Source organism: Dendrobates tinctorius, unplaced genomic scaffold (genome assembly GCF_039654945.1).
Source record: "Dendrobates tinctorius isolate UK_male_01 unplaced genomic scaffold, ASM3965494v1 ptg000192l, whole genome shotgun sequence".
NCBI lineage: Eukaryota > Metazoa > Chordata > Amphibia > Anura > Dendrobatidae > Dendrobates > Dendrobates tinctorius.
In genome coordinates, this window is record NW_027361859.1 from 3,034,283 (window position 1) to 3,059,087 (window position 24,805).

The 24,805-nt window shown below is 45.3% G+C and overlaps 1 protein-coding gene across 1 annotated transcript in view; it reads left to right on the forward strand.

Moving 5' to 3' along the window:
• The window catches only part of LOC141055800 (uncharacterized), an 86,102-nt gene that overhangs the window by 14,743 nt on the left and 46,554 nt on the right, over nt 1-24,805 (forward strand). The window contains exons 2-6 of the mRNA XM_073552513.1: nt 14,292-14,434; nt 14,564-14,743; nt 14,818-14,941; nt 15,025-15,122; nt 22,134-22,224. Of these exons, the coding sequence (XP_073408614.1) occupies nt 14,363-14,434; nt 14,564-14,743; nt 14,818-14,941; nt 15,025-15,122; nt 22,134-22,224 (565 nt within the window). The 5' untranslated portion in view covers nt 14,292-14,362. The remainder of the gene's footprint in view (nt 1-14,291; nt 14,435-14,563; nt 14,744-14,817; nt 14,942-15,024; nt 15,123-22,133; nt 22,225-24,805) is intronic.

The following is a 24,805-nucleotide window of genomic DNA, read 5'->3' on the forward strand; positions in this document are numbered from 1 at the left end:
AGGTAAAAGTGGCTGGGACCCTAGGAGGTAGCGACCATGCTATTTTAGAATTTTGGATAACTAGAGGCGGAAGACCTGTGAAGACTCAGACATCAAGGTTAGATTTCAGAAAGGCAGATTTTAAAGGATTCAGAAAGAGAATTGGAGGGATCCAATGGCTGGATATCCTTAAAGACAAAAATGTCCAGGAAGGATGGGAAATCTTGAAAAATGAAATTCTCAATGCACAGTTGTTAACAATTCCGAAAAGAGGGAAGAATAGGAAGCATTTAAGGAAACCAGAATGGATGAACACAGAACTTAAGCACATGCTAAAAAGGAAGAAAAAAATGTTTATAAAATGGAAAGAGGGAGGCATATCTAAAGAAGAATATAATGCTGTCTGCAGAACCTGCAGGGAACAAATCAGATTATCTAAAGCTGAAAATGAATTGAGGCTTGCAAGAGATGTCAAAAGCAATAATAAAGGATTTTGGGGATATGTCAAAAGTAAAAGAAAAGTCAAAGATGCTATAGGATTTTTACAGGATGAAAATGATGAAATGGTAAGACAGGATGTTGAGAAAGCTGAACTTTTAAATTCCTATTTTGCATCTGTTTTCTCTCAGAAAGGAAATGTAACATCAACTGTTATTCACTGTCCTATTAAGGGAATAGAAGAATCCAGGATATCTATAAACAGAAAGATAGTGAGGAAACACTTAGCTAACCTAAATTAATTCAAGTCTCCAGGTCCAGATGAATTACACCCCAGAGTACTGAAGGAGATAGCAGAAGAAATTTTCGAACCCCTCTCCATAATCTTTGAAAATTCTTGGAGAACAGGAGAAGTGCCAGAAGACTGGAGAAGAGCAAATGTTGTTCCTATCTTCAAAAAGGGGAAGAAGGTGGACCCAGGCAACTATAGGCCGGTGAGTCTGACTTCTATACCAGGAAAGATCTTTGAACAAATTATTAAACAACATGTGTGTCAGTACCTGGATAAGAATGAAGTGATTAAACAGAGTCAGCATGGGTTTGTAACTAATAAGTCATGTCAGACTAACTTAATTTCCTTCTATGATGGTATCACTGATTAGGTGGATCAAGGAAATGCTGTAGATATAGTATATCTTGACTTCAGCAAAGCATTTGACAAAGTCTCTCATACAATCCTTATTGAAAAAATGACTAAGTATGGAATGGACAAGGCAACTGTTAGGTGGATTCATAACTGGCTTAGTGATCGGACACAAAGAGTGGTTGTAAATGGCTGCACATCCAGTTGGAAGAATGTCTCAAGTGGGGTACCACAGGGCTCTGTCCTGGGCCCTGTATTGTTCAACATCTTTATCAACGATTTATATGAAGGAATTGAGGGTAAACTGATTAAATTTGCTGATGACACAAAGCTAGGAGGGATAGCTAATACTAGAGAAGAGAGAGAGAGGATTCAAAAAGATTTAAATAAACTGGAGAAGTGGGCAGCAACTAACAGAATGGTTTTTAACAGGGAGAAATGCAAAGTACTACATCTGGGCAATAAAAATGAAAAAAGCATATATAGAATGGGAGGAGTAGGGCTAAGTGACAGCACATGTGAAAAAGACTTGGGTATACTAATAGATAACAGACTGAATATGAGTCAACAGTGTGATGCAGCAGCAAAAAAGGCAAATGCAATTCTAGGATGTATTAACAGAAGCATACAGTCTAGATCACGTGAAGTCATTATTTCCCTCTACTCCTCTTTGGTCAGACCTCATCTGGAATATTGTGTCCAGTTTTGGGCACCACATTTTAAAAAAGACATCAACAAACTGGAGCAAGTTCAGAAAAGAGCGACCAGAATGTTGACCGGTCTGCAAACCCTGTCTTATGAGGAAAGGTTGCAGGATTTGGGAATGTTTAGTTTGCAAAAGAGAAGACTGAGAGAAGACTTAATAGCTGTCTACAAATATCTAAAGGGCTGTCACATTGTAGAAGGATCAACTTTATTCTCATTTGCACAAGGAAAGACTAGAAGCAATGGGATGAAACTGAATGGGAGGAGACACAGATTAGATATTAGAAAAAACTTTTTGACAGTTAGAGTGATCAATGAGTGGAACAGGCTGCCACGAGAAGTGGTGAGTTCTCCTTCAATGGAAGTCTTCAAACAAAGGCTGGACAGACATCTGACTGGGATGATTTAGCGAATCCTGCTTTGAGCAGGGGGTTGGACCAGATGGCCCAGGAGGTCCCTTCCAACTCTACGATTCTATGATTCTATGATAACAGCAGTCCTCTCGCTTTATTCTCAACCGACGGCCAAAGTCAGAGTCAACGGCACCCTGTCAGATAGTTTTGGGATTAATAACGGGACTAGACAGGGTTGTCCCTTGTCGCCATCTTTGTTCATTTTAGTTATAGAAACTTTGATACAAAGCATCAGACAAGACCAACGTATAGAGGGGTTGTCGGTGGGTCGGAGGTCACTTAAAACTCTAGCTTTCGCAGATTATCTGCTTTTCCTTATCTCCAATCCATCCCAAGCATTCCCAATTATCCTTCAGGCCTTTCATCACTTTGGTCTCCTTTCTAATTTCAAAATTAATTTGTCAAAATCTGAAGTGCTAAGCGTTGGTCTCCCTCACTCTCAGACCTCCACTATTCGTACGCAGATTCCATTCTCTTGGGCCACTAATTCTATTAGATATTTGGGAATAATGATAACTAGAGATCCCGCCAACCTATTCCACAAAAACTACATTCCTTTAATTCAAAAGGTCAAAAGCCTGATGCAGAAGTATAGCCTACCCACTTTATCCTGGATGGGTCGTATTAATGTGTTTAAGGCATATATAATGCCTATTATACTATATACCATGAACATGGTTCCTGTCACGCTCGCGCCTTGGCTGAATGGAGCGAGCCGGGGGTTGTGGCCCCACTGTGCCACAGACCAGACTACCCTGGAAGGGGCGTGACTGCGACAGCTACCTTGGTCTTCACTGGAGCCTCTGATGGTGAGGTCAGGCTTGTGCGGCAGGTAGCTGCCGGGTGCCACTCCAGGGTGGTGTCTGGCTGTGGCTGCTGATCCCACTCGGGAACAGGACACCTGGACAGGTGCGAGTGACAAGCAGGCTGAGACACTGGGCAAGCAGGCACGGCTTGGTACACTGGCAGGCAGGCACAGCTTGGAGACACGGCTTGGAGACACTGGGCAAACGGGCACGGCTTGGAGACACTGGGCAAGCGGGCACGGCTTGGAGACACTGGACACGGCTTGGAGACACTGGGCAAGCGGACACGGCTTGGAGACACAGGGCAAGCAGGAGTGGTATATGAGAGAACCGGTTTGGACCTGTTCACACAGGAGATGCAGGTATGGATCTAGGCAGGAAGGTGTGGTATATGAGAGAACAGGTTTGGACCTGTTCACACAGGAGATGTAGGTAGGCAGAGCCGCAGGAGTGCGGAGCAGGCAGAGCCGCAGAAGTGCGGAGCAGGCAGAGCCGCAGGAGTGCGGAGCAGGCAGAGCCGCAGGAGTGCGGAGCAGGCAGAGCCGCAGGAGTGCGGAGCAGGCAGAGCCGCAGGATTCCGGAGCAGGCAGAGCCGCAGGAGTACGGAGCAGGCAGAGCCGCAGGAGTGCGGGGCAGACAGAGCGGCTAGGGAGCCGTGCAGACAGAGCGGCTAGGGAGCCGTGCAGACAGAGCGGCTAGGGAGCCGTGCAGACAGAGCGGCTAGGGAGCCGTGCAGACAGAGCGGCTAGGGAGCCGTGCAGACAGATAAAGAGGACACAAGGAAAGACACGGCAGGGAAGGAACCACAAACAAGGAGACTGACAGACAGAGGTAAGACAGAGTTCAGACAGAGGCACAGGGACAAAGACTCAGGGGCCAGGATATTCAGCCTCCCGGCAGGCAGACAGGGTACAAAGCAAGACTAGAGAATCCTCCAGAGAAGGAGACAAACAGAACAGGGCCTGGCTAGCTCAGCAGCGGAATACTAACTGAGTATAGACATTGCTCAGGCAATGTTTCAGTGGGAGTGGCGAAACTAAGTAGTCAAGGGCTCCAGGTGGTTGGTCAGGGACAGATTACACAGGTGCACCCAGACCGCATAAGAACCAGAGAGTTCAGGCGCCGCCCCCCTATACACACAGTCAGGAAACATGGAGAGCAAGCAGGAAAACAAGAGGCATAGCACATGGAGCTCAGGGCTGGCAACAGACAGATTTCACAGCATGGTTTGAAGGAGAAAGTAAGTTGGTGCGCTGGGGATGGGAGGCCATGCCGTGATGCCAGCAGGGTTGTTACAGTACCCCCCCCCTTTACGGCCCCTCTTCCTCAAGCCTGCCAGAATGACCTGAAGAAGGAGTATGGGACCACACACAGTCCAGGTTGACACGACATCCTTCACGTAGGGTGGAATATGTGTGCCATCAGGAATCCCAGGGTGCCAAGCTTCTTGGTGCCCGATGGAGTCAGCTTCCAACACCGAGGGTATAAGGACTTGGATCTCTTCCTCCAGAGTGGAAGAAAGCAGGGACCTGAAAGCCTCAGACTTGACCCCTACATCAGCCGGCCAACTAGAAACAGCAGACACCCTCACTGAGTCTAACTTCAGCCCAACATGCCAGAAAAATTGGACCTCCTCCTCCCGATTGGTGAGGAACGGAGATACGTAGGCCACTGTTCCAACCTCTTCACCCACCTGCCAAATGGAAGCTGGAGGCATACATACAGGGAGCCACTTCAGCCTGTTACCCTGAAAAAACTGAACCACATCCTTCTGGTTAGAGGATGAGAGAAGCTCTGTCTTGGGACCCTCACCCCTAGGCCACAGGGGAGCTGAAGGCATACACTCTGGATCCATCTTCAGCCCTTTATCCTGGGGAAGACAATCAAGAGGCAGGGGTGCTCTTGGGAGCAGAACACTGGTATAGTCGCTGGGGATGTGTGAGGAGACTGAGACCGCCTCCCCCTCTTCAGAGGCACCCTCACACCTTGACTCGGCGACTAGCAAACCAGGCGAAGAAGATGACCTTGACTGAATGCGACGCAAGGGAACCAGACACCTCTTGTCACTTGATTGTTTCAAGCACGGTGCCCTGCTAGGTTTCCAGACATAAATGGGTGCTAGAATCTCTGGATCACAATGACCCATGGGCATACCAGTCAGCAGGTGGAAGATGAACTTCTTCGTGTATAAAGCTCCGACCTGGAGCTGTAGTTGTCCTTGCAGGACTAGACTATTCTCAAAGAGGGCTCGGCCACCTTTAGATGATGCCCATGCCGGGTTCTGGAGCTGAAGAATGGAGACCACACACCGACTCTGTGTGGCTGGTGGCTCGAACACCCCAAAGCTCCCAGAAGGCAACGAAACAGTCATAGGCTTTAATGGAGAGGGAGGACTCTCACCAGGGACAGCCTCTCCTACTGGCCCAGGGTTCTGGAGTACGAGCTTCACAGGGCAGAGGCCAGATTCCGGCTGCAACTTGGCCCGCTTCTTCTTCTTAGACCTCTTGGATCTTGCATGGGTGGCCGCATCGGCAGACTGTGGAACGGGTGATGGCTGGACAGTCATAGGAGGTTGAGACGATTCACCCACAGGTTCCTCTTGTCTCTGGAAGCTTGGAGGGGAAGACTTTTCAAGAGCAGCTGGACGAGGCATGTCGAACACTTTACGGAAGGCCACCAGGAAGGCCCCCAGGCTCATGACGACAGGATCCCCTGCTTCCCAAAGGGGACAGATCCACATCAAGGCATCACCAGCTAGGTAGGACATGATGTATCCCACCTTGACCCGATCAGAGGGGAAACAAGCTGCATTCTGCAGGATGTAGTGCAGGCATCTCTTCAGGAACCCTTGGCACTCTTTAGGGTCCCCATAGAACCTAGGCGGGTCTGCTGGGTTGTGCTCTTCATAGGCCAGGAGCTGATTGTAGAGAGCATTGGAGATGATGATTGCTTCAGAGGTCTCCACGATCGATACCACGCAGGACGGAACAAATTCCTCTGGTTGCTCATACTGGCAGGGAGAAAGTTCATCATGCTCCGCAAGCGGAAAGACATGGGACTCAGCGGGGACCATGGCCTGAGCAAACTGTCACGCTCGCGCCTTGGCTGAATGGCGCGAGCCGGGGGTTGTGGCCCCACTGTGCCACAGACCAGACTACCCTGGAAGGGGCGTGACTGCGACAGCTACCTTGGTCTTCACTGGAGCCTCTGATGGTGAGGTCAGGCTTGTGCGGCAGGTAGCTGCCGGGTGCCACTCCAGGGTGGTGTCTGGCTGTGGCTGCTGATCCCACTCGGGAACAGGACACCTGGACAGGTGCGAGTGACAAGCAGGCTGAGACACTGGGCAAGCAGGCACGGCTTGGTACACTGGCAGGCAGGCACAGCTTGGAGACACAGCTTGGAGACACTGGGCAAACGGGCACGGCTTGGAGACACTGGGCAAGCGGGCACGGCTTGGAGACACTGGACACGGCTTGGAGACACTGGGCAAGCGGACACGGCTTGGAGACACAGGGCAAGCAGGAGTGGTATATGAGAGAACCGGTTTGGACCTGTTCACACAGGAGATGCAGGTATGGATCTAGGCAGGAAGGTGTGGTATATGAGAGAACAGGTTTGGACCTGTTCACACAGGAGATGTAGGTAGGCAGAGCCGCAGGAGTGCGGAGCAGGCAGAGCCGCAGGAGTGCGGGGCAGACAGAGCGGCTAGGGAGCCGTGCAGACAGAGCGGCTAGGGAGCCGTGCAGACAGAGCGGCTAGGGAGCCGTGCAGACAGAGCGGCTAGGGAGCCGTGCAGACAGATAAAGAAAACACAAGGAAAGACACGGCAGGGAAGGAACCACAAACAAGGAGACTGACAGACAGAGGTAAGACAGAGTTCAGACAGAGGCACAGGGACAAAGACTCAGGGGCCAGGATATTCAGCCTCCCGGCAGGCAGACAGGGTACAAAGCAAGACTAGAGAATCCTCCAGAGAAGGAGACAAACAGAACAGGGCCTGGCTAGCTCAGCAGCGGAATACTAACTGAGTATAGACATTGCTCAGGCAATGTTTCAGTGGGAGTGGCGAAACTAAGTAGTCAAGGGCTCCAGGTGGTTGGTCAGGGACAGATTACACAGGTGCACCCAGACCGCATAAGAACCAGAGAGTTCAGGCGCCGCCCCCCTATACACACAGTCAGGAAACATGGAGAGCAAGCAGGAAAACAAGAGGCATAGCACATGGAGCTCAGGGCTGGCAACAGACAGATTTCACAGCATGGTTTGAAGGAGAAAGTAAGTTGGTGCGCTGGGGATGGGAGGCCATGCCGTGATGCCAGCAGGGTTGTTACAGTTCCGATTCGGATTCCCCTGACATTTTTTGGAACATTAAAATCCCTTATTGGAAAATTTATTTGGAAATCTAAAAGGGCTAGGTTGCCATATAAGTTTCTTTCTCGCCCTATCTCTTCTTGAGGACTGGGGGTCCCAGACCTTCTTTTATACTATAAGGCTATTCATCTCAGTAGATGGCTAAAGGTGGTGTCCTGTGCTGGAAGGGAAGAGGGGGATAGTGTTGACTGGGCTTTATTGGGCCCGAGAGGTTTGCCGTATCTTTGGACTAAGGCTAAACCGCCGGCCTCTCTTAGGTTGGATGACGTAACTACAACTATGTTGCGTATTAAAAGATTGGTAATGGGAGAGTTCCCGGAAGATACTTTCCCCTCAACATTGACACCGATCGGCTCAATTCCCTATTTGTTAGTTAGATTTTCAAGACCCATATAATTTATGGTCCAACCTCCCTAGAGAAACGTTGAATAGTTTTTATGGTAATAGCATCTTGCGGGAGGGGTCTTGGCCACAGGGTGCGTCGACTCAACCAACAAATTTTCTCCAAAAACAACACATCAGACATACACTTTTACAGTTTGGTTGGAGATTCCCGTCTAAATCTAATTGGTCCTGGTTAGATATTATGATTAAACTTCCATCCCCACGGCTAAAAATTATATCTCGCATTTACTCACATCTCATCTCTCCGACTGTACATTCTAAACCCTCGTTTATACACTCTTGGGAAATGGAACTTAATAACACGTTTACAGAGGACCAAATATCTAAAATGCTGTCAAATGCTCGGGGTTTTTCCAGATGTGTACTTCTGCAGGAGAATTCTTATAAAATATTAACTAGGTGGCATTTAACTCCAGCTAAATTATTCCAGTTAGGCCTCGCGGATAATGACGATTGTTGGCGATGCCTCAATTCTAGAGGACATCATACGCATATATTCTGGGATTGTCCTAGATTGCGAGTTTTTTGGGAGGGAGTTGAACTAGTTCTCAAAAAATTAAGACTAATAAAGGTTGATCTTAGAGCCACGGAAGCTCTCCTTTCATGCCCGTCAAAAGATTTTTTACCAAAAAAACATGGGCTTCTTCCACTGATGTTGAGTGCGGCGAGACAGTTGATAGCTGCCCATTGGAAAGATGTAGCTCCTCCCACGTTGGGAGAATGGTATGCTAAAATAAATCAGATCTATCGCTTAGAGGAGCTGTCAAATTTATAATCATAGAGCTTTCGTGTTGACTTGGGCCCCTTGGAATAGGTATTTAGAAGACAATCCTCTTTAAGGGCACTTTAGAGTTTCTTAAGTTTAACTGAATCAGATGGCTTCTGCTCTGGGGCTCCTAGCCTCACTGCCCCAAACTAGATAGCCCAAATGTAATGTATGGCGATGTGTTATTTTCCGAAGTGCACCCATTCAATGATTGTGCTCATGTTGTCAACCACATGATGTTAATGTTAATGTTGTTGATACTGTATATGAATATGTACCCTTTTTCCCCTTCCCTTTCTTTTTCCCTTTTCTCCCCTACCTATTTTTCCCTCATTTTCTCCTTCCTTCTCGCCCTAAACCAACCATTACTTAACATTTCGCCAACTGTACCTGAGAACTGGTGTTGTGTTTAATGGTGATGTTTAAAATTCCAAAATAAAGAATTTACAAAAAAAAGAAATGTAAAATTTGGCTTGGCCATTATGGTCAAAATTAGCTCCATCACTAAGTGGTTAATTTTGGTGATAAATTCCCTAACTAGTAACCTCTATTGCTCTATTGATTTGTTTCTTCAACCCCATGTACACTCTTCACCCAGCCATCTTAGAGACTACACAAATAATTGAACTTCTTCAAAGTATCACATGGTGGGAATCTTATTATTTCACCACTCTAGATGTGCCAGCATTGTATTCCAACATACGATGTTATTGGGCTCTTATGTATCCAAAAAAGGTTTATATCTAGACACCAGAATTGACATCAACCATAGAAGCTTCATCCTAGAGTGCTCAGAATTTAATTTTAGAAATATTTTTTTTTTTTAATTCCAAGATGTCATCTACCAACAAAGTGAGAGGAACACTATAGGGACACAGATGGCACCTACATATGCCAACTCTTTCATGGGAGTTTTTGAGAGTATCTACATTTATGATGCTAAGCATGTAGAGAATATGAGAATTAAACCACAAGATTTACCATATCACGCTTTTAAAATATCGATTTACTAACGGCACAGGAGATAATCCGCTTTTCCTCTTTCCTTTGGTTATACTAAAATGTTGTTAATAAGAGCCTTCAGCAGGACCAGGGGATCATATCAAACCATTGCCACCCCACAATTGTGTCCTACAGAAGAAATTATAAGCCCCACCAGGAATGCACCATTTAAATGCTACGGTCACGGTCGGAGACTGAGAGTGGTATTTATTTTGATTAAATAGGAGTGAACACGTAAAACTCTGATAAAATAAAAATGTTCTTAGGGCAAAAAGTCTGAAATTTTGCTAAAAAGCACAAAATTTGCACCAACATATCTAGGATACATAAAATGGCTCAGGAGTGAACTGGAGTACATTTGTGACAAAACTTGTGAATTTTTAAAAGTTTGTAGTTGATAATTCAGCCAAAAACACCTAAAACCACAGCGTTATTGGTGAAAGTAAAAAAAACCAAAAAAACAAAGTCTTATTAAATAGTCACTTGCCATACATGTCAGCATAATTTCTGCTCTCGGGGATCGAATATAAAGTCTTCAGTAATTGTATTGTTACGTGGGATTCTTAATTATGAGAAAAGAAAAAGTAGCGCAAATGACAGTGCACACACACCATGGAATAGCAAGTGAAAACGCTTTATTGGAGACACAAGTACACAAAAAAAACACATTAAAAGCTTTTAAAAATCCAAAGACTCTGTAGGAGCATATACAAACATGCCAAGTGGGTCCAATAAACCCTTGTATGATAAATGCACCTCTACTACATATGGATACTACCATACAATGATCATACAGTATAGTATCGGTAAAGCTCCAAAAACCCAAGATATCAATAGTATTGGACAGTGGCAAGATGATAACAAGAAATAAAGATACAGAAAATATGATCCAAAAAATAAATGTAATCTGAGAGAAAACAAGCTGTGTAAGGATGGTAAAAAATAGTAATGGGTACTACGGTATGTAATCAGCTATAGCAAAACATAAATCAAATGCATGAAGTTTATCATATGTTCACCCATATACCATGTAACAGAGTTACACAATAACCCGTCTATAACACATACTTGCATTAGCGTGGAGTACAAATAGCCTGATGAACCTGTCCCAACGCGTGTCGCTAATCCATGTAGCTTTGTCAGGGGAGTGAGGTATAGCCGGTCAAGTCAAGTCTTTTGTACTAGTAGGTGCAATTACTAATGGACCCATGATTGCCATCACCCGTTGGCGGTGATCACAAGGCATTAGCCGGAACTGTCAGCCGTCTGGAGCCTGCACAATAAGATGATATGCATTCCACAAGAAACTGTGATGGTTCCCATGTGGAAACTAATGCCGCGCTTGCGGAAGTGGATGCATGTTCCAGCGGCCCGGAAATCAAAGCCGCGGCTGCGTGGTATGCAGATATGCGTTCCACATAGGTCGGGGGCCAGCAAATGCGTTCCAACCCTGGGCCAGAAAGGGCCAGCAAGTCAAAAAAACTGCAGAATTCATTAAGAAGAGCCTATATAAAAGGACAAGAAAGGTCATATGAGTACACACAATAGGTACAGTCATGGCCAAAAGTATTGACACCCCTGCAATTCTGTCAGATAATACTCAGTTTCTTCCTGAAAATGATTGCAAACACAAATTCTTTGGTATTATTATCTTCATTTAATTTGTCTTAAATGAAAAAACACAAAAGAGAATGAAGCAAAAAGCAAAACATTGATCATTTCACACAAAACTCCAAAAATGGGCCGGACAAAGTATTGGCACCCTCAGCCTAATACTTGGTTGCACAACCTTTAGCCAAAATAACTGCGACCAACTGCTTCCGGTAACCATCAATGAGTTTCTTACAATGCTCTGCTGGAATTTTAGACCATTCTTCTTTGGCAAACTACTCCAGGTCCCTGATATTTGAAGGGTGCCTTCTCCAAACTGCCATTTTTAGATCTCTCCACAGGTGTTCTATGGGATTCAGGTCTGGACTCATTGCTGGCCACCTTAGAAGTCTCCAGTGCTTTCTCTCAAACCATTTTCTAGTGCTTTTTGAAGTGTGTTTTGGGTTATTGTCCTGCTGGAAGACCAATGACCTCTGAGGTAGACCCAGCTTTCTCACACTGGGCCCTAAATTATGCTGCAAAATTTGTTGGTAGTCTTCTGACTTCATAATGCCATGCACACGGTCAAGCAGTCCAGTGCCAGAGGCAGCAAAGCAACCCCAAAACATCAGGGAACCTCCGCCATGTTTGACTGTAGGGACCGTGTACTTTTCTTTGAATGCCTCTTTTTTCTCCTGTAAACTCTATGTTGATGCTTTTGCCCTAAAAGCTCTACTTTTGTCTCATCTGACCAGAGAACATTCTTCCAAAATGTTTTAGGCTTTTTCAGGTAAGTTTTGGCAAACTCCAGCCTGGCTTTTTTATGTCTCGGGGTAAGAAGTGGAGTCTTCCTGGGTCTCCTACCATACAGTCCCTTTTCATTCAGATGCCGACGGATAGTACGGGTTGACACCGTTGTACCCTCGGACTGCAGGGCAGCTTGAACTTGTTTGGATGTTAGTGGAGGTTCTTTATCCAACATCCGCACAATCTTGCATTGAAATCTCTTGTCAATTTTTCTTTTCTGGCCACATCTAGAGAGGTTAGCCACAGTGCCTTGGGCTTTAAACTTCTTGATGACACTGCGCACGGTAGACACAGGAACATTCAGGTGTTTGGAGATGGACTTGTAGCCTTGATATTGCTCATGCTTCCTCACAATTTGGTTTCTCAAGTCCTCAGACAGTTCTTTGGTCTTCTTTCTTTTCTCCATGCTCAATGTGGTACACACAAGGACAGAGGACAGAGGTTGAGTCAACTTTAATCCATGTCAACTGGCTGCAAGTGTGATTTAGTTATTGCCAACACCTGTTAGGTGCCACAGGTAAGTTACAGGTGCTGTTAATTACACAAATTAGAGAAGCATCACATGATTTTTCGAACAGTGCCTATACTTTTGTCCACCCTCTTTGTTATGTTTGGTGTGGAATTATATCCAATTTGGCTTTAGGACAATTCTTTTTGTGTTTTTTCCTTTAAGACAAATTAAATGAAGATAATAATACCAAAGAATTTGTGTTTGCAATCATTTTCAGGAAGAAACTGAGTATTATCTGACAGAATTGCAGGGGTGTCAATACTTTTGGCCATGACTGTACATGAATATGTCAATAAGAGGAAAAGACAACGGTCACTGATAAGAGTAGAAATCCATATTGCAAACCAGATGTAAACAGATTAAGTTTTAGAATCCTCCTAGTCCATGGCTACTAATAGTCTCCTTGATTATAGGAGTTTACATCCAAACCATCTCAAAAGAAGTATACCTGTTGGACAATTTTCCAGACTTCGACGCAACTGCTACTCATCAAGCGATTTTTTTTTTTTTTTTTTTTTTTTAATTTTTTTTACCCAGGCGAAGGATCTTACCAAATGCTTCTGCGCCAGGGGATATCTGAAATCTGTTATTTCGCGGGCCTTTCAGCGAATGAATGCAACTCCGAGGGAAACCCTACTCAATCCATCGCCTAGAAACTCGGTTGATTGCCTGAGATTTATTACTACATTTCATAATCAGTGGGACAGTGAAAACTTTGGAATATTCTCGAAATGGATTTGAGAATTTCTGACTTGATACCTGAGCGCCCAATGTTGACTGCGAGACCTGCGCCTAATCTTCGTGATTCTCTGTCCAGGAGTCAGTTTACTAGGCCAACGTCTAAAATTGGCTTTTGTCAACATTAACGAGGATCGTAGCCATGCGGGATTGCAATGTTTGTGCCTTCATTGGGTGTTATTTTTCTTTTGTTAACCCCGTTGATTAAACTGTATAAGTTTTTTAGGGTCTACATCAATTGTAAGACGCATAATGTGATTTCTGCTCTTGTGTGCCCTTGACCCAAGTTATATGTTGGGCAAACATCACAGGAATTACGCAGACACACACAACAGCATATTTCCAATATTAATTTGGCCAGACAGGATCTGACCAAAGGTCAGACCCTTTCTTCTGTTTTACTTAATTTTCTCCATGTACACTCTGGCAGTACTCGTGGTTTACAGGTGGTGGGCTTACGGAGGATTCCAATCAACATCCGTAGACATGACCGATGGGGTGAACTTTTGAGTTTGAAATCCAGATGGATTTACAGGCTCAATTTGGTCACTCCGCCAGGTCTAAATGAGGAATTATTGTTCACAGGGTTTCTCATGACATAGGTGGTTGCCAATATCAATAAATTCTTTGCTCTATTATCTCGGGACTTATAGTTTCCTGTTTGGAGCCGTTTTTGAGGTTTACACAGCCGCTGATCTATTTTATTCCAATTCCCCTTTTTCTGTGGATTTATGTTGCTTTGTCAAGTTTGAATGATTTTGTCATAACTTGCAAAGTATTCATAACTCTTGTCTATTGGATGAGGCTAAAACTTAATCTGTTTACATCTGGTTTGCAATATGGATTTTTACTGTTATCAGTGCCCATTGTCTTTTTCTCTTATTAACATATTCATGTACCTGTTGTGTGTACTCATGACCTTTCTTTTTTTTTTTTCACTTGGTATTCCATAGTGTGTGCATCATCATTTGCGCTACTTTTTCTTTTCTCATCATTATTGCCTAGCGCATCTGGTTGCACCACTTTTTATTTATTATTCATTATTTAAGCGGTGCCCGCTGTTTTTATTTAACAGATTCTTTATTATGTTACATTGACTCATCTTCTTCCCATTCAGGTCCCTATAATATCGGATCTTCTAAGTGGAGATATAAGAGAATTTTCCTGATTTACCCATCACAGAAGATTATGTACAGGTACAAGGTGTCAGACAGGATATTACATCTCACCCTAGAGATCCTCTTCCGGCTTACTGGAGAGGTGAGAGATTCTGATGACGTCACATTACATCATTCTTATCTATGGGAATAACAGATGGACAGAACTGGAGAGGTGAGGACTCTGGAAATGTCTGTAGTGAGATTTATTCATGTGTCTCCCCATAACCAGGATTACACAGTAGTGAAGAAGACCTCTAGTGAGCGCAGTCAGGACCATGTGTCTGAGGGATGGGGAAGACCCCTGAGCCCAATCACAGGGCTTCCACCTCATACCCTGATACATGAGGACATCGATGACCAGAAGATCCTAGAACTCACCTACAAGATGATTGAGCTGCTGACTGGAGAGGTGACACTGCTGGGACATTATATAGTAATGCTATGAAGGGATCAGGTTCATAACTGTATCATTATATGTGTCAGGTTCCTATAAGATGTCAGGATGTCGCCGTCTATTTCTCCATGGAGGAGTTGGAGTATTTAGAAGGACACAAAGATGTGTACAAGGACGTCATGATGGAGGTTCCCCAACCCCTCACATCATCAGGTAATAGACATGACTTAATACACACATCCTGTAATTATCTCTATGTAAAGAATGAATTCAGTCCCTGTTTGTGTTTCCTCCAGATCTATCCAGTAAGAGGACAACACCAGAGAGATGTCCCCATCCTCTTCTGCTACAGGACTGTAAACAAGAAGATACCAGTGTTCCTCTGGATCATCAGGTAGATGGAGAGAAGGTGTCATGAGATCTGCCCTATGATGTGTTGAAGGTTGTGAAGGTTTTGTGCTTAGTTTTGTTTTGCTCACCAGTATTAGCGTATTTTTCAGACTATAAGACACACTTTTTCCTTAAAAAATTTGAGAGGAACGTGGGTGTACGTCTTATCGTCTGAATGTAGCTTACCGGGGAGGGGGTGGGTCAGCGGCTGAGCGGGGTCGCAGATGCAGTAAGCCGGCGGCATGAGTGGGGCCTTTCATTGAGCCAAGATCTAAATTATTATTATTATTATTATTATTATTATTATTATTATTATTATTATATAGCCACTCCATGGAGCTTTACATATGAGAAGGGGTATACATAATAAATACAAGTACATTAATCTTAAACAATACAAGTCACGACTGATACACTGTGAGAGAGGACCCTGCCCGCGAGGGCTCACAATCTACAAGGGATGGGTGAGGATACAGTAGGTGAGGGTAGAGCTGGTCGTGCAGCGGTTTGGTGCATCAGTGGTTACTGCAGGTTGTAGGCTTGATGGAAGAGGTAGGTCTTCAGGTTCTTTTTGAAGGTTTCCATCGTAGTCGAGAGTCTGATATGTTGTGGTAGAGAGTTCCAGAGTAGAGGGGATGCGCGGGAGAAATCTTGTATGCGATTGTGGGAAGAGGAGATAAGAGGGGAGTAGAGAAGGAGTTCTTGTGAGGATCGGAGGTTGCATGCAGGTAAGTACAGGGAGACGAGGTCACAGATGTATGGAGGACTCAGGTTGTGGATGGCTTTGTATGTCATGGTTAGGGTTTTGAACTGGAGTTTTTGGGAAATGGGGAGCCAGTGCAGGGATTGACAGAGGGGAGAGGCCAGGGAATAGCGGGGGACAGGTAGATTAGTCAGGCAGCAGAGTTTAGAATAGATTGGAGGGGTGCAAGAATGTTAGAGGGGAAGCCACAGAGCAGGAGGTTGCAGTAGTCAAGGTGGGAGATGATGAGGGCATGGACTAGGGTTTTTGCAGATTCTTGGTTGAGGAATGTTCGTATCTGTGAAATGTTTTTGAGTTGAAGTCAGCAGGAAGTGGAAAGGGCTTGGATATGTGGTTTGAAAGAGAAATCGGTGTCAAGGAAAACCCCGAGGCAGCGAGCTTGTGGGACTGGAGAGAGTGGGCAGCCGTTTACTTTAATGGATAGGTCCATTGGGGGGATTGCGTGAGATGGGGGAAAGATGATGAATTCTGTTTTGTCCACATTAAGTTTTAGAAATCTAGAGGAGAATGATGAATTAGCAGACAGACATTGAGGGATTCTATTTAGTAGGGAGGTGATATCTGGTCCAGAGATGTAGATCTGTGTGTCATCAGTATAGAGGTGATACTGAAAGCCGTGAGATTCAATGAGCTGTCCGAGGCCGAAGGTGTAAATGGAGAAGAGCAGGGTCCCTAGGACTGAACCTTGCGGGACTCCAACGGATAGGGGGCGCAGTGAGGAGGTAGTGTGCGAGTGGGAGACACTGAATGTCCGGTCTGTTAGGTATGAAGCTATCCAAGATAGGGCCAAGTCTGTGATACCAAGAGATGAGAGGGTCTGTAGTAATAGGCAATGGTCCACTGTGGACTTGGCGGTTAATAGGTTATTGGTAACCTTAGTTAGGGCAGTTTCAGTGGAGTGGTGTGGCCGGAAGCCAGATTGTAAGCGGTCAAGGAGGACGTGTTGTTCCAGTAGTTTTGAGGCATAGGGGAGAAGTGATATAGGGCGATAGCTAGATACAGAGGATTGGTCAAGAGAGGGCTTTTTGAGGATAGGTGTGATTGAGGCATGTTGAAAGCTTGAGGGGAAAACACCAGGTGTTAGTGATATGTTGAAGAGATGGGTTAGGGTTGGGATGAAGACTGTGGTGAGGTTTCGGATGAAGTGGGATGGGATCGGGTCAAGTGCACAGGTAGTGAGATGTGATCTTGAGAGTAGAGTGGAGAGTCTATCTTCTGTAATGGTGGAGAAGTTGGTTTTGGAGGAGGAGGGCAGGTCAGTTAGGAGGAAGGGCCCTGGGGGTTTTCAACCAAAACTGTGTCTGATGTTATCAATCTTCTCCTTGAAAAATGAGGCAAAGTCTTCAGCTAAGATGAGTGGGGAGGGAGGAGGTACTGGGGGCGGAGGAGAGAATTGAAGGTGTTGAATAACTGTTTAGGGTTGTGAGACAGGGAGGATATGAGAGATGAGAAGTAGGTTTGTTTTGCTGCAGCAAGTGTGGCCTTGAAAGTAGTGAGGGACTGTTTGAATGCGGTGAAGTCCTCATTGGAGTGGGATCTTTTCCATCTCCCCTCAGCAGCACTGTAAGCCCGCCTCAGTTCTTTGGTCAGACTGGTGTGCCAGGGCTGTCTGTTGATTTTGCGAGCTTTGGTATGTGTGAGAGGGGCAACTGATTCCAAAGCTACAGCTATTGTGCTGTTATATAGAGCGTATTTAAGATTTCTGTGAGGGTGTGCAAGTTTGTGGGGTGGGGATTGTGGACCTGGAGAGGAGTGGGAAGAGAATGTAAGTAGGTTGTGTAAGAAAAAGGTCTTATTGAGAAAGCTGCCAGAGAATATGGGAAGCAAGGTGTGCCACAGTCCGCGCTGCTGAGTCCACAAAATCACCTGGGATGCAAGATGTTGTAACAAAGTACTTCTTTATTCCTTCCTACGCGTTTCGGCGCCCTTCCTGGCACCTTCCTCAGGGATGGTATCCCTGAGGAAGGTGCCAGGAAGGGCGCCGAAACGCGTAGGAAGGAATAAAGAAGTACTTTGTTACAACATCTTGCATCCCAGGTGATTTTGTGGACTCAGCAGCGCGGACTGTGGCACACCTTGCTTCCCATATTCTCTGGCAGTTTTTCCACGTTGGAGTGGTCGGTGGAGGTCCTGCAGCAGCTGATACTGTGTTATGTCTTCAAGCCAGTTGTGGGTCACACAACTGGAATAGGTGAGTGGAACTGCATCACACCACTCACATCGTAGTGTCACCAGTGATAGGGCACTATTGCGCCTCTTGTTCCCCCACCCTTTTTGTATTTATTGAGAAAGCTGGACGAGCCGAACAAAACTGGAGACGATTTTCTCGTTGAGCTGAGGTCGAAGTTTATTCAGGAGATACACGGCAAAACAGAACGGACAATCAGAGAAGTTGAAATATGCGGGCAAAAACAGGAATCCAGACGGGCAGAGATTCGCTAGGAAGTCTGGCGATGATAAGGCTCCGGGCTAGACTATGGGTGCCTTTTTATACCTAATACAAACAAAGAACTGCATTTTGCCGCAGAGGGCGTTCATATTATAATTCTGAGGCGTTTACCTGGAAATCTACAGAAACAGGTTTTTTTTAGAATATAAGGATATGACGACACCAATTAACTTTTCTTCACACAACATTAAAACCCATAAAAGTCATTATTATGTATGGCTACTGCCGTTCATCTCATCCTTGCCTCCAGACTTCATCCATAAATTCTGACATCTTGACATTTTAATGACTTTTCTCTTTCTACCAACAATATCACATAAACACACATTGACCATATATTTGGTGACCCTATTCCCCTATTGATCCAATCTTCCTCTATACACATCTACTGAAGTTGGTAGGAGACATGATCTCATTTTCCATGCTCCATTTAGTACATTTTATTAGCTCTTTTGTAAAAGTTGAGTCTTCTCTAACTTTCAACAAGATGGCTGCCTGACTCAACATGGCCGCTCAGTATATTATAGCTGACCATTCTCTTAGAGGTTGTGGTCAGAAAGAGGAAGAGGTGAGTTAAAGAGGCTAGATAGGGAGCAGAGGCGGGTGAAGATGAGGTCTAGTGTGTGGCCATCTTTGTGAGTAGCTGCAGAAGACCATTGAGTGAGGCCAAAGGAGGAAGTGAGGGATAGAAGTTTAGTGGAAGCTGAGAGGGAAGTGTCAATGGGGATGTTGAAGTCACCCAAGATGATAGTGGGGATGTCAGTGGAAAGGAAAGGTAGCCAGGTGATGAAGTGGTCAAAGAAGGTGGTGACTGGCCTGAGGGGCAGTAAATGACAGCTAGTTGGAGGGGGAGTAGATGCGCGCAGAGTGCATCTCAAAGGAAGGGAGGGTAACAGAGGGTGGCAGTGGGAATGGGGTGAAGGAGCAGTTATCTGACAGGAGAAAACCAACTCCTCCACCATGCTTGCTGCTGGGGCGGGGTGTGTGGGAAAGGTTGAATCCACTATATGAGAGTGCAGCAGGAGAGACTGTGTCAGAGGGGGTGAGCCAGGTTTCGGTGATGGCGAGGAAGGAAAGTTTGTTAGTAATAAAAAGTTTGTTGCAGACAGAGCGAGCATTCCACAGAGCTCCTGTTAGTGGGACTGGGGAAGCTGGGGCCAGGCGAATGGGTATAAGGTTGGTGAGGTTACGGAAAGTTGTGATTGAGCGTGGATGGGAGGTAGAAATGACTGTGGGAATGTGGTGAGGAGGACCAGGATTTGGAGACATATCGCCAGCAGTGAGGAGGAGCAGAGAGAGTGTTAGCAGGTGGGTGCATAAGAGGACATGAGGGGGCTGTCTGTGTTTGTAGACAGAGGATTGTATGTTGAGAAACAGATCTGAGGAAGCGGTGAGATGGATGGAGAGGATTGAAGAAGAGATGAACAGTTCCTTGCTTGGAGTAGGAATTAGGGGGGTTAGCAGAAAGTGAAGGATTATAGGGGTGAGCGTGAAAACAAACAGAAACATTGCTTACAGTGACTATCCAGTTACCTTCATTTCCCTTCTGGTTCAATTCTAGATTAATTCATATCATCTCACACTATAGGATACACACTGCAGACTTGTGCTATGCAATATATGTGCTACAAAGTGCATTCAGGTGTGAAGCAGAGAAGAGTGGTCTATGCTCATCTTGGTCAGACAATTAAGAGTGGACCAGATGCATATGATCAAGCCAAAGTAAACAAGGTCATAAATAACACTGGGGTAAAGCAGGGGGTTAGTTGAAAGACATACCGAGTGAATATTAGGAACAGAGTTAAGAAGTCTGTGTGGAAAGCTGAATAACGTACTGAGTGAGTATTAGGAGCAGAGGTAAGAAGTCTGTGTGGAAAGCTGAATCTGCGCGTTCACCACCTCCAGCAGCCCCTTTCATTAAGCCCACCACCGGGAAATAAATGTACAGAGCAGGGACTCCACTCCTGCCTCTTTGCCGACATTTTTCTAAGCCCAGGACCCGCAACCTGCACTGCCGGGACATTTCCTCCTCCCAGCCCAGAGCCCGCCAGAACGCCCCACTCCTGCTCAGAGCTGTGAAATCGGTAAGTCAAACCTCTCTGACTCCTCAATTTCCCTGACTCCCGACTCCACAGCACTGCCTCACTCCTGAGCATATGCGTAAAGTCCCGCACAGATTCACCTCAACTAAAAGCCTAGATGCTTAGATCAGGAGTAGAACAGACATTTATAGGAAATTTCATAACTTTCCCAAATTCTTCTGAAAAATTACAGCACATCCTGCATTGAACTACTGTAAGCAATTCATTATATATTTTCAGAGTCGGTCCATTTTATATGCTTTGACTCCACCAAAATGGACACCAACCCCACAGCCCTGCTCTTGCTGCCTCCGCCGGCTTCCTGCAGCAGCGACCCTCCCGCAACCCCCCAGTAAACTAAATTCGGACAATAAGACAGACCCCTATTTTTATATTACATATATCTTTCTATTTTCCGTCCCAAAATTTGGGGTGCGTCTTAGAGTAAGAAAAATAAAGTACTGTATATACTCATGTATAAGCCAAGATTTTCAGCCCATTTTTTTGGGCTGAAAGTCCCCCTCTCGGCTTATACACGGGTCATATACCTGGGGGTCGGCGGGGGAAGGGGAGCGGGGGTGTCAGAGATTATACTTACCTGTCCTGCCGCGGTCTCTGCAGCCTCGCTCGCTTCTCCACTGTCTCCCTTCCTGTATTCAGTGGTCATGTGGTACCGCTCATTACCACTCATGAATATGCGCATATTCATGAGTGTAATGAGAGGCACCACGTGACCGCTGAAGACAGGAAGGGAGGCAGTGGAGAGGCGAGCGAGGCTGCATAGACCGCGGCCGGATGGGTGAGTATAGCGATATTCACCTGTCCCCCGGTCCATCGCTGCTCACCGCTGTCTCTGCTGCGTCCTGTGTCATTGACGTTTAGGCAGCAGAGGGGGCGCGGTGACGTGATTAGTGCGCGCCGCCCCTCTGCTGGCTGAACAGTCACTGACACAAGAAGCGGCTTCTATGGAGCAGCATATGGGGGCATAGTCTATGGAGCAGTATATAGGGCATATTCTATGGGGCAGCATATGGGGCATATTCTATGGGGCAGCATATGGGGCATATTCTATGGGGCAGCATATGGGGCATATTCTATGGGGCAGCATATGGGGGCATATTTTATGGAGCAGCATATGGGGGCATATTTTATGGAGCAGCATATGGAGGCATAGTCTATGGAGCAGTATATGGGGGCATAGTCTATGGAGCAGCATATGGGGCATAGTCTATGGAGCAGCATATGGGGGCATAGTGTATGGAGCAGTATATGGGGGCATAGTGTATGGAGCAGTATATGGGGGTTTAGTGTATGGAGCAGTATATGGGGGCATAGTGTATGGAGCAGTATATGGGGGCATAGTTTATGGGGCAGCATATGGGGGGCATAAACTATGGAGAAGCATATGGGGGCATAATCTATGGAGCAGCTTATGGGGGCATATTCTATGGAGCAGCATATGGAGGCATAAACTATGGAGCAGCATATGGGGGCATAGTCTATGGATTCCACCCTCGGCTTATACACCGCGAGTCAATCAGTTTTCCCAGTTTTTTGTGGCAAAATTAGGAGGGTCAGCTTATACATGGGTCGGCTTATGCACGAGTATATACAGTATATGTTTTGTGCTTGTGTAATGAGAACGGTGGAGATGGCAGGATTAGAGCTGACCATAGATGTGACTTCTCCATCTGTCTGTGACTTTTACAATATTTGTTTCAGAGTGAAGATCTGACCAATATTAATACTACAGAGACATATGTGAGGGCTGATGAGGATTGTAAAGAGGAGATTCCTACAGATAACCGCCCAGGTGAGTAGTAGCCTCTATTTTCTAATTCAATGGTTGGTACAATTATGTGTTAAATTTTGTAGACTTTCTATTGAATCCGTACTCTGTTCTGTGCACCTACCTCACAAGCTATGCATTTCTCACCAGTCTATTAATGAATTGGTGCTGGTCTCAGAACCTGAACATACACCAATTTGCTGGCAATTGAAGAGGACCTTGCATAATATTTTTTAGTTTAAACTGTATATATCACTAAAAAGGGGCAGTGGGGCTGGTTACAATAGTTTTTTTTCCATCACTGAATTGAGGAGCTATGGGCTATTAAAGTTTAGGGTGCTCAATATATAAATGTCCCCATCAACAAAAGGGTGTTAACAGAGATATCACTGGGGAAGTGGATTACTTTTTTCTTCTGTATGACATTACCCAATCATACGAAGGCAGAGTCATGGAAGGATAAAGCAAACAAAAGCTCAGAGACTGTCAAAACAGGCATTTTTAGTTTGATTTTGCTGATATCTCTTCACCTGCGTTGCTTCCTGTCATTACAACACAGGTATAGGAGAACTTCTTTGTGGAGAGCCTTGAACATTGACGATCATCATGTGAGCAGCATTTATCACATACAGCACTCCGAACCTACTACAGGTATCGGTGCAGCAGGTGCAGAGTGTTTTATGAGACAATCGCTGCTCCCACAATGATCTTAACACCGCTGGCAGCAGTGTGAGTTTTTATATTTTTATCCTGTGTATGGTAATTTCCTTCCCTGCAAGGAGTAGAACAGTATTCCAAATGAAGAAGCAATGCCTAATTTTAGCCATGAAAAATTAAAATTTTGGTGGGAATCTGTTTAATATTATAATTCAATTTTTTTCCTGTGAAGTGTAGGCATCTCTTTCAGGAGAAGGACATTAGGAACCGTGAAGAAGCAATGACTCCTTTTATTCAGTATTATTTAATGGCCTTCAGCACCATCGCAACTTGATGGATGAACGCTTTGTAGGAAGATCGATATTGTGTAAGCCTAGATAGGTCCGCTAGCATATCCTACACCGTTGTATCTTCTTGTTCCTTCTATTCTTCTGACCATGATGTCCTTCAGTGATTGCTTTCTTCCTGTGATGTGTTCAAAGTAGGCAAGTCATAATGATCCTTGCTTCGAGTGACAGGTCTGGATTTATTTTGTTTCAGAATTGATTTCTTTCCATCCATGGTATAGATAACATCCTTCTCCAGCACCACATTCGAAGCCATCAGTTCTTCTTTTGTTTTGTTTCTTTATCGTCCAGATTTTGCATCCATATGTTACCACAGAAAAAGCTAAACTATGTACAAGCCATGTCTACGTCGTCTGTGCAAATTGCCTCTTGAGAGTGGAAGATGACTAGAACTCTAATACCACCTATAGTAAGTAGCAATCCTAAAAGTCAATATTGACTCTGATGGGCAGGGCCAGCGTTAGCACCCGGGCAACTGCCGGGGCCCTAAGCAGGCGGTGGTGTCACTTGCTGTCGGGGACACTGCCGCTCTTGCCCCCCACTTGATCTGGGTTTTGGCACTAGCGATACTTACCTGTCCCCGCTCCACCGCTGCGGTGTCTTCTGTGTCCTCTGACTGTGACGTTCAGGTCAGAGGATGTGATGACGTCACTAGTGTGCGCCCTCTGCCTGAGCAGTCAGTGCAGAGAGCCAGAAGACACCGACGCTGAGGTGTTCGGAGAAGATCAGCTGCCAGCGAGGAGAGGTGAGAATTTCATTTTTTTACATTTTTTTTTAATATTTGCAGCATCTGATGGGGCCAATTATATAGCATCGTATATGGAGCCCATTATACACTGGAGTATCATATATGGGGCTGATCATACACTGGACCATCATTTATGGGGCCCACTATACAGTATATGGAGCATTATATGGGGCCCATCATACACTTGATCCTCATATTTGGGGCCCATCATACACTGGAGCATCATATGGGGCCCATTATGTATGGAGCAATATATGGGACTCATTATTCTGTAAAGAGCACTATGTGGTGCCCATAATACTGTATAGAGGATTATACTGTCCGGTTTCTGAGCTATTGTAGAATTTACAATAGATATCACTCATGAATTGTAAGAATTAAGTAAAATCTTTGGCATTGTACTATACATATATTTCTCTGCTGTATCTGTGCATCATGAATTGTGGTATGTGTTAAAGGTGCCCACTGAGAGTCTTTCGCCCAGGGTAACGAAAACCTGGAGCCAGCACTGCTAACGAGCCTTGTCAAGGCTTGTTGGAGAGTCGATAGTGACTTTTAGGATTTCTACTTCCTCTAGGTGGCACTAGAGTTCTAGTCCTCTTCCTCTCTGAAGAGACAATTTGCATTTTCCCCAGAGGAGCATTGCGGCTTAAAATTTTCGTTACCTCGGCATGCTTGACATGTCACTCTCCGCAAGGAGAAACTTTACCCCTTGAATCTTCGTCACCAGTGAAATGTTCCTTGATTTGAAGACCTTGTCCAGTAACTTAATTCTTGATTTTCCAATAGCAATTCTCTTATTGACTTCCGATGTTGTCACTGCATTTTTAGTGGTCATTGATCTGAGTAGGTT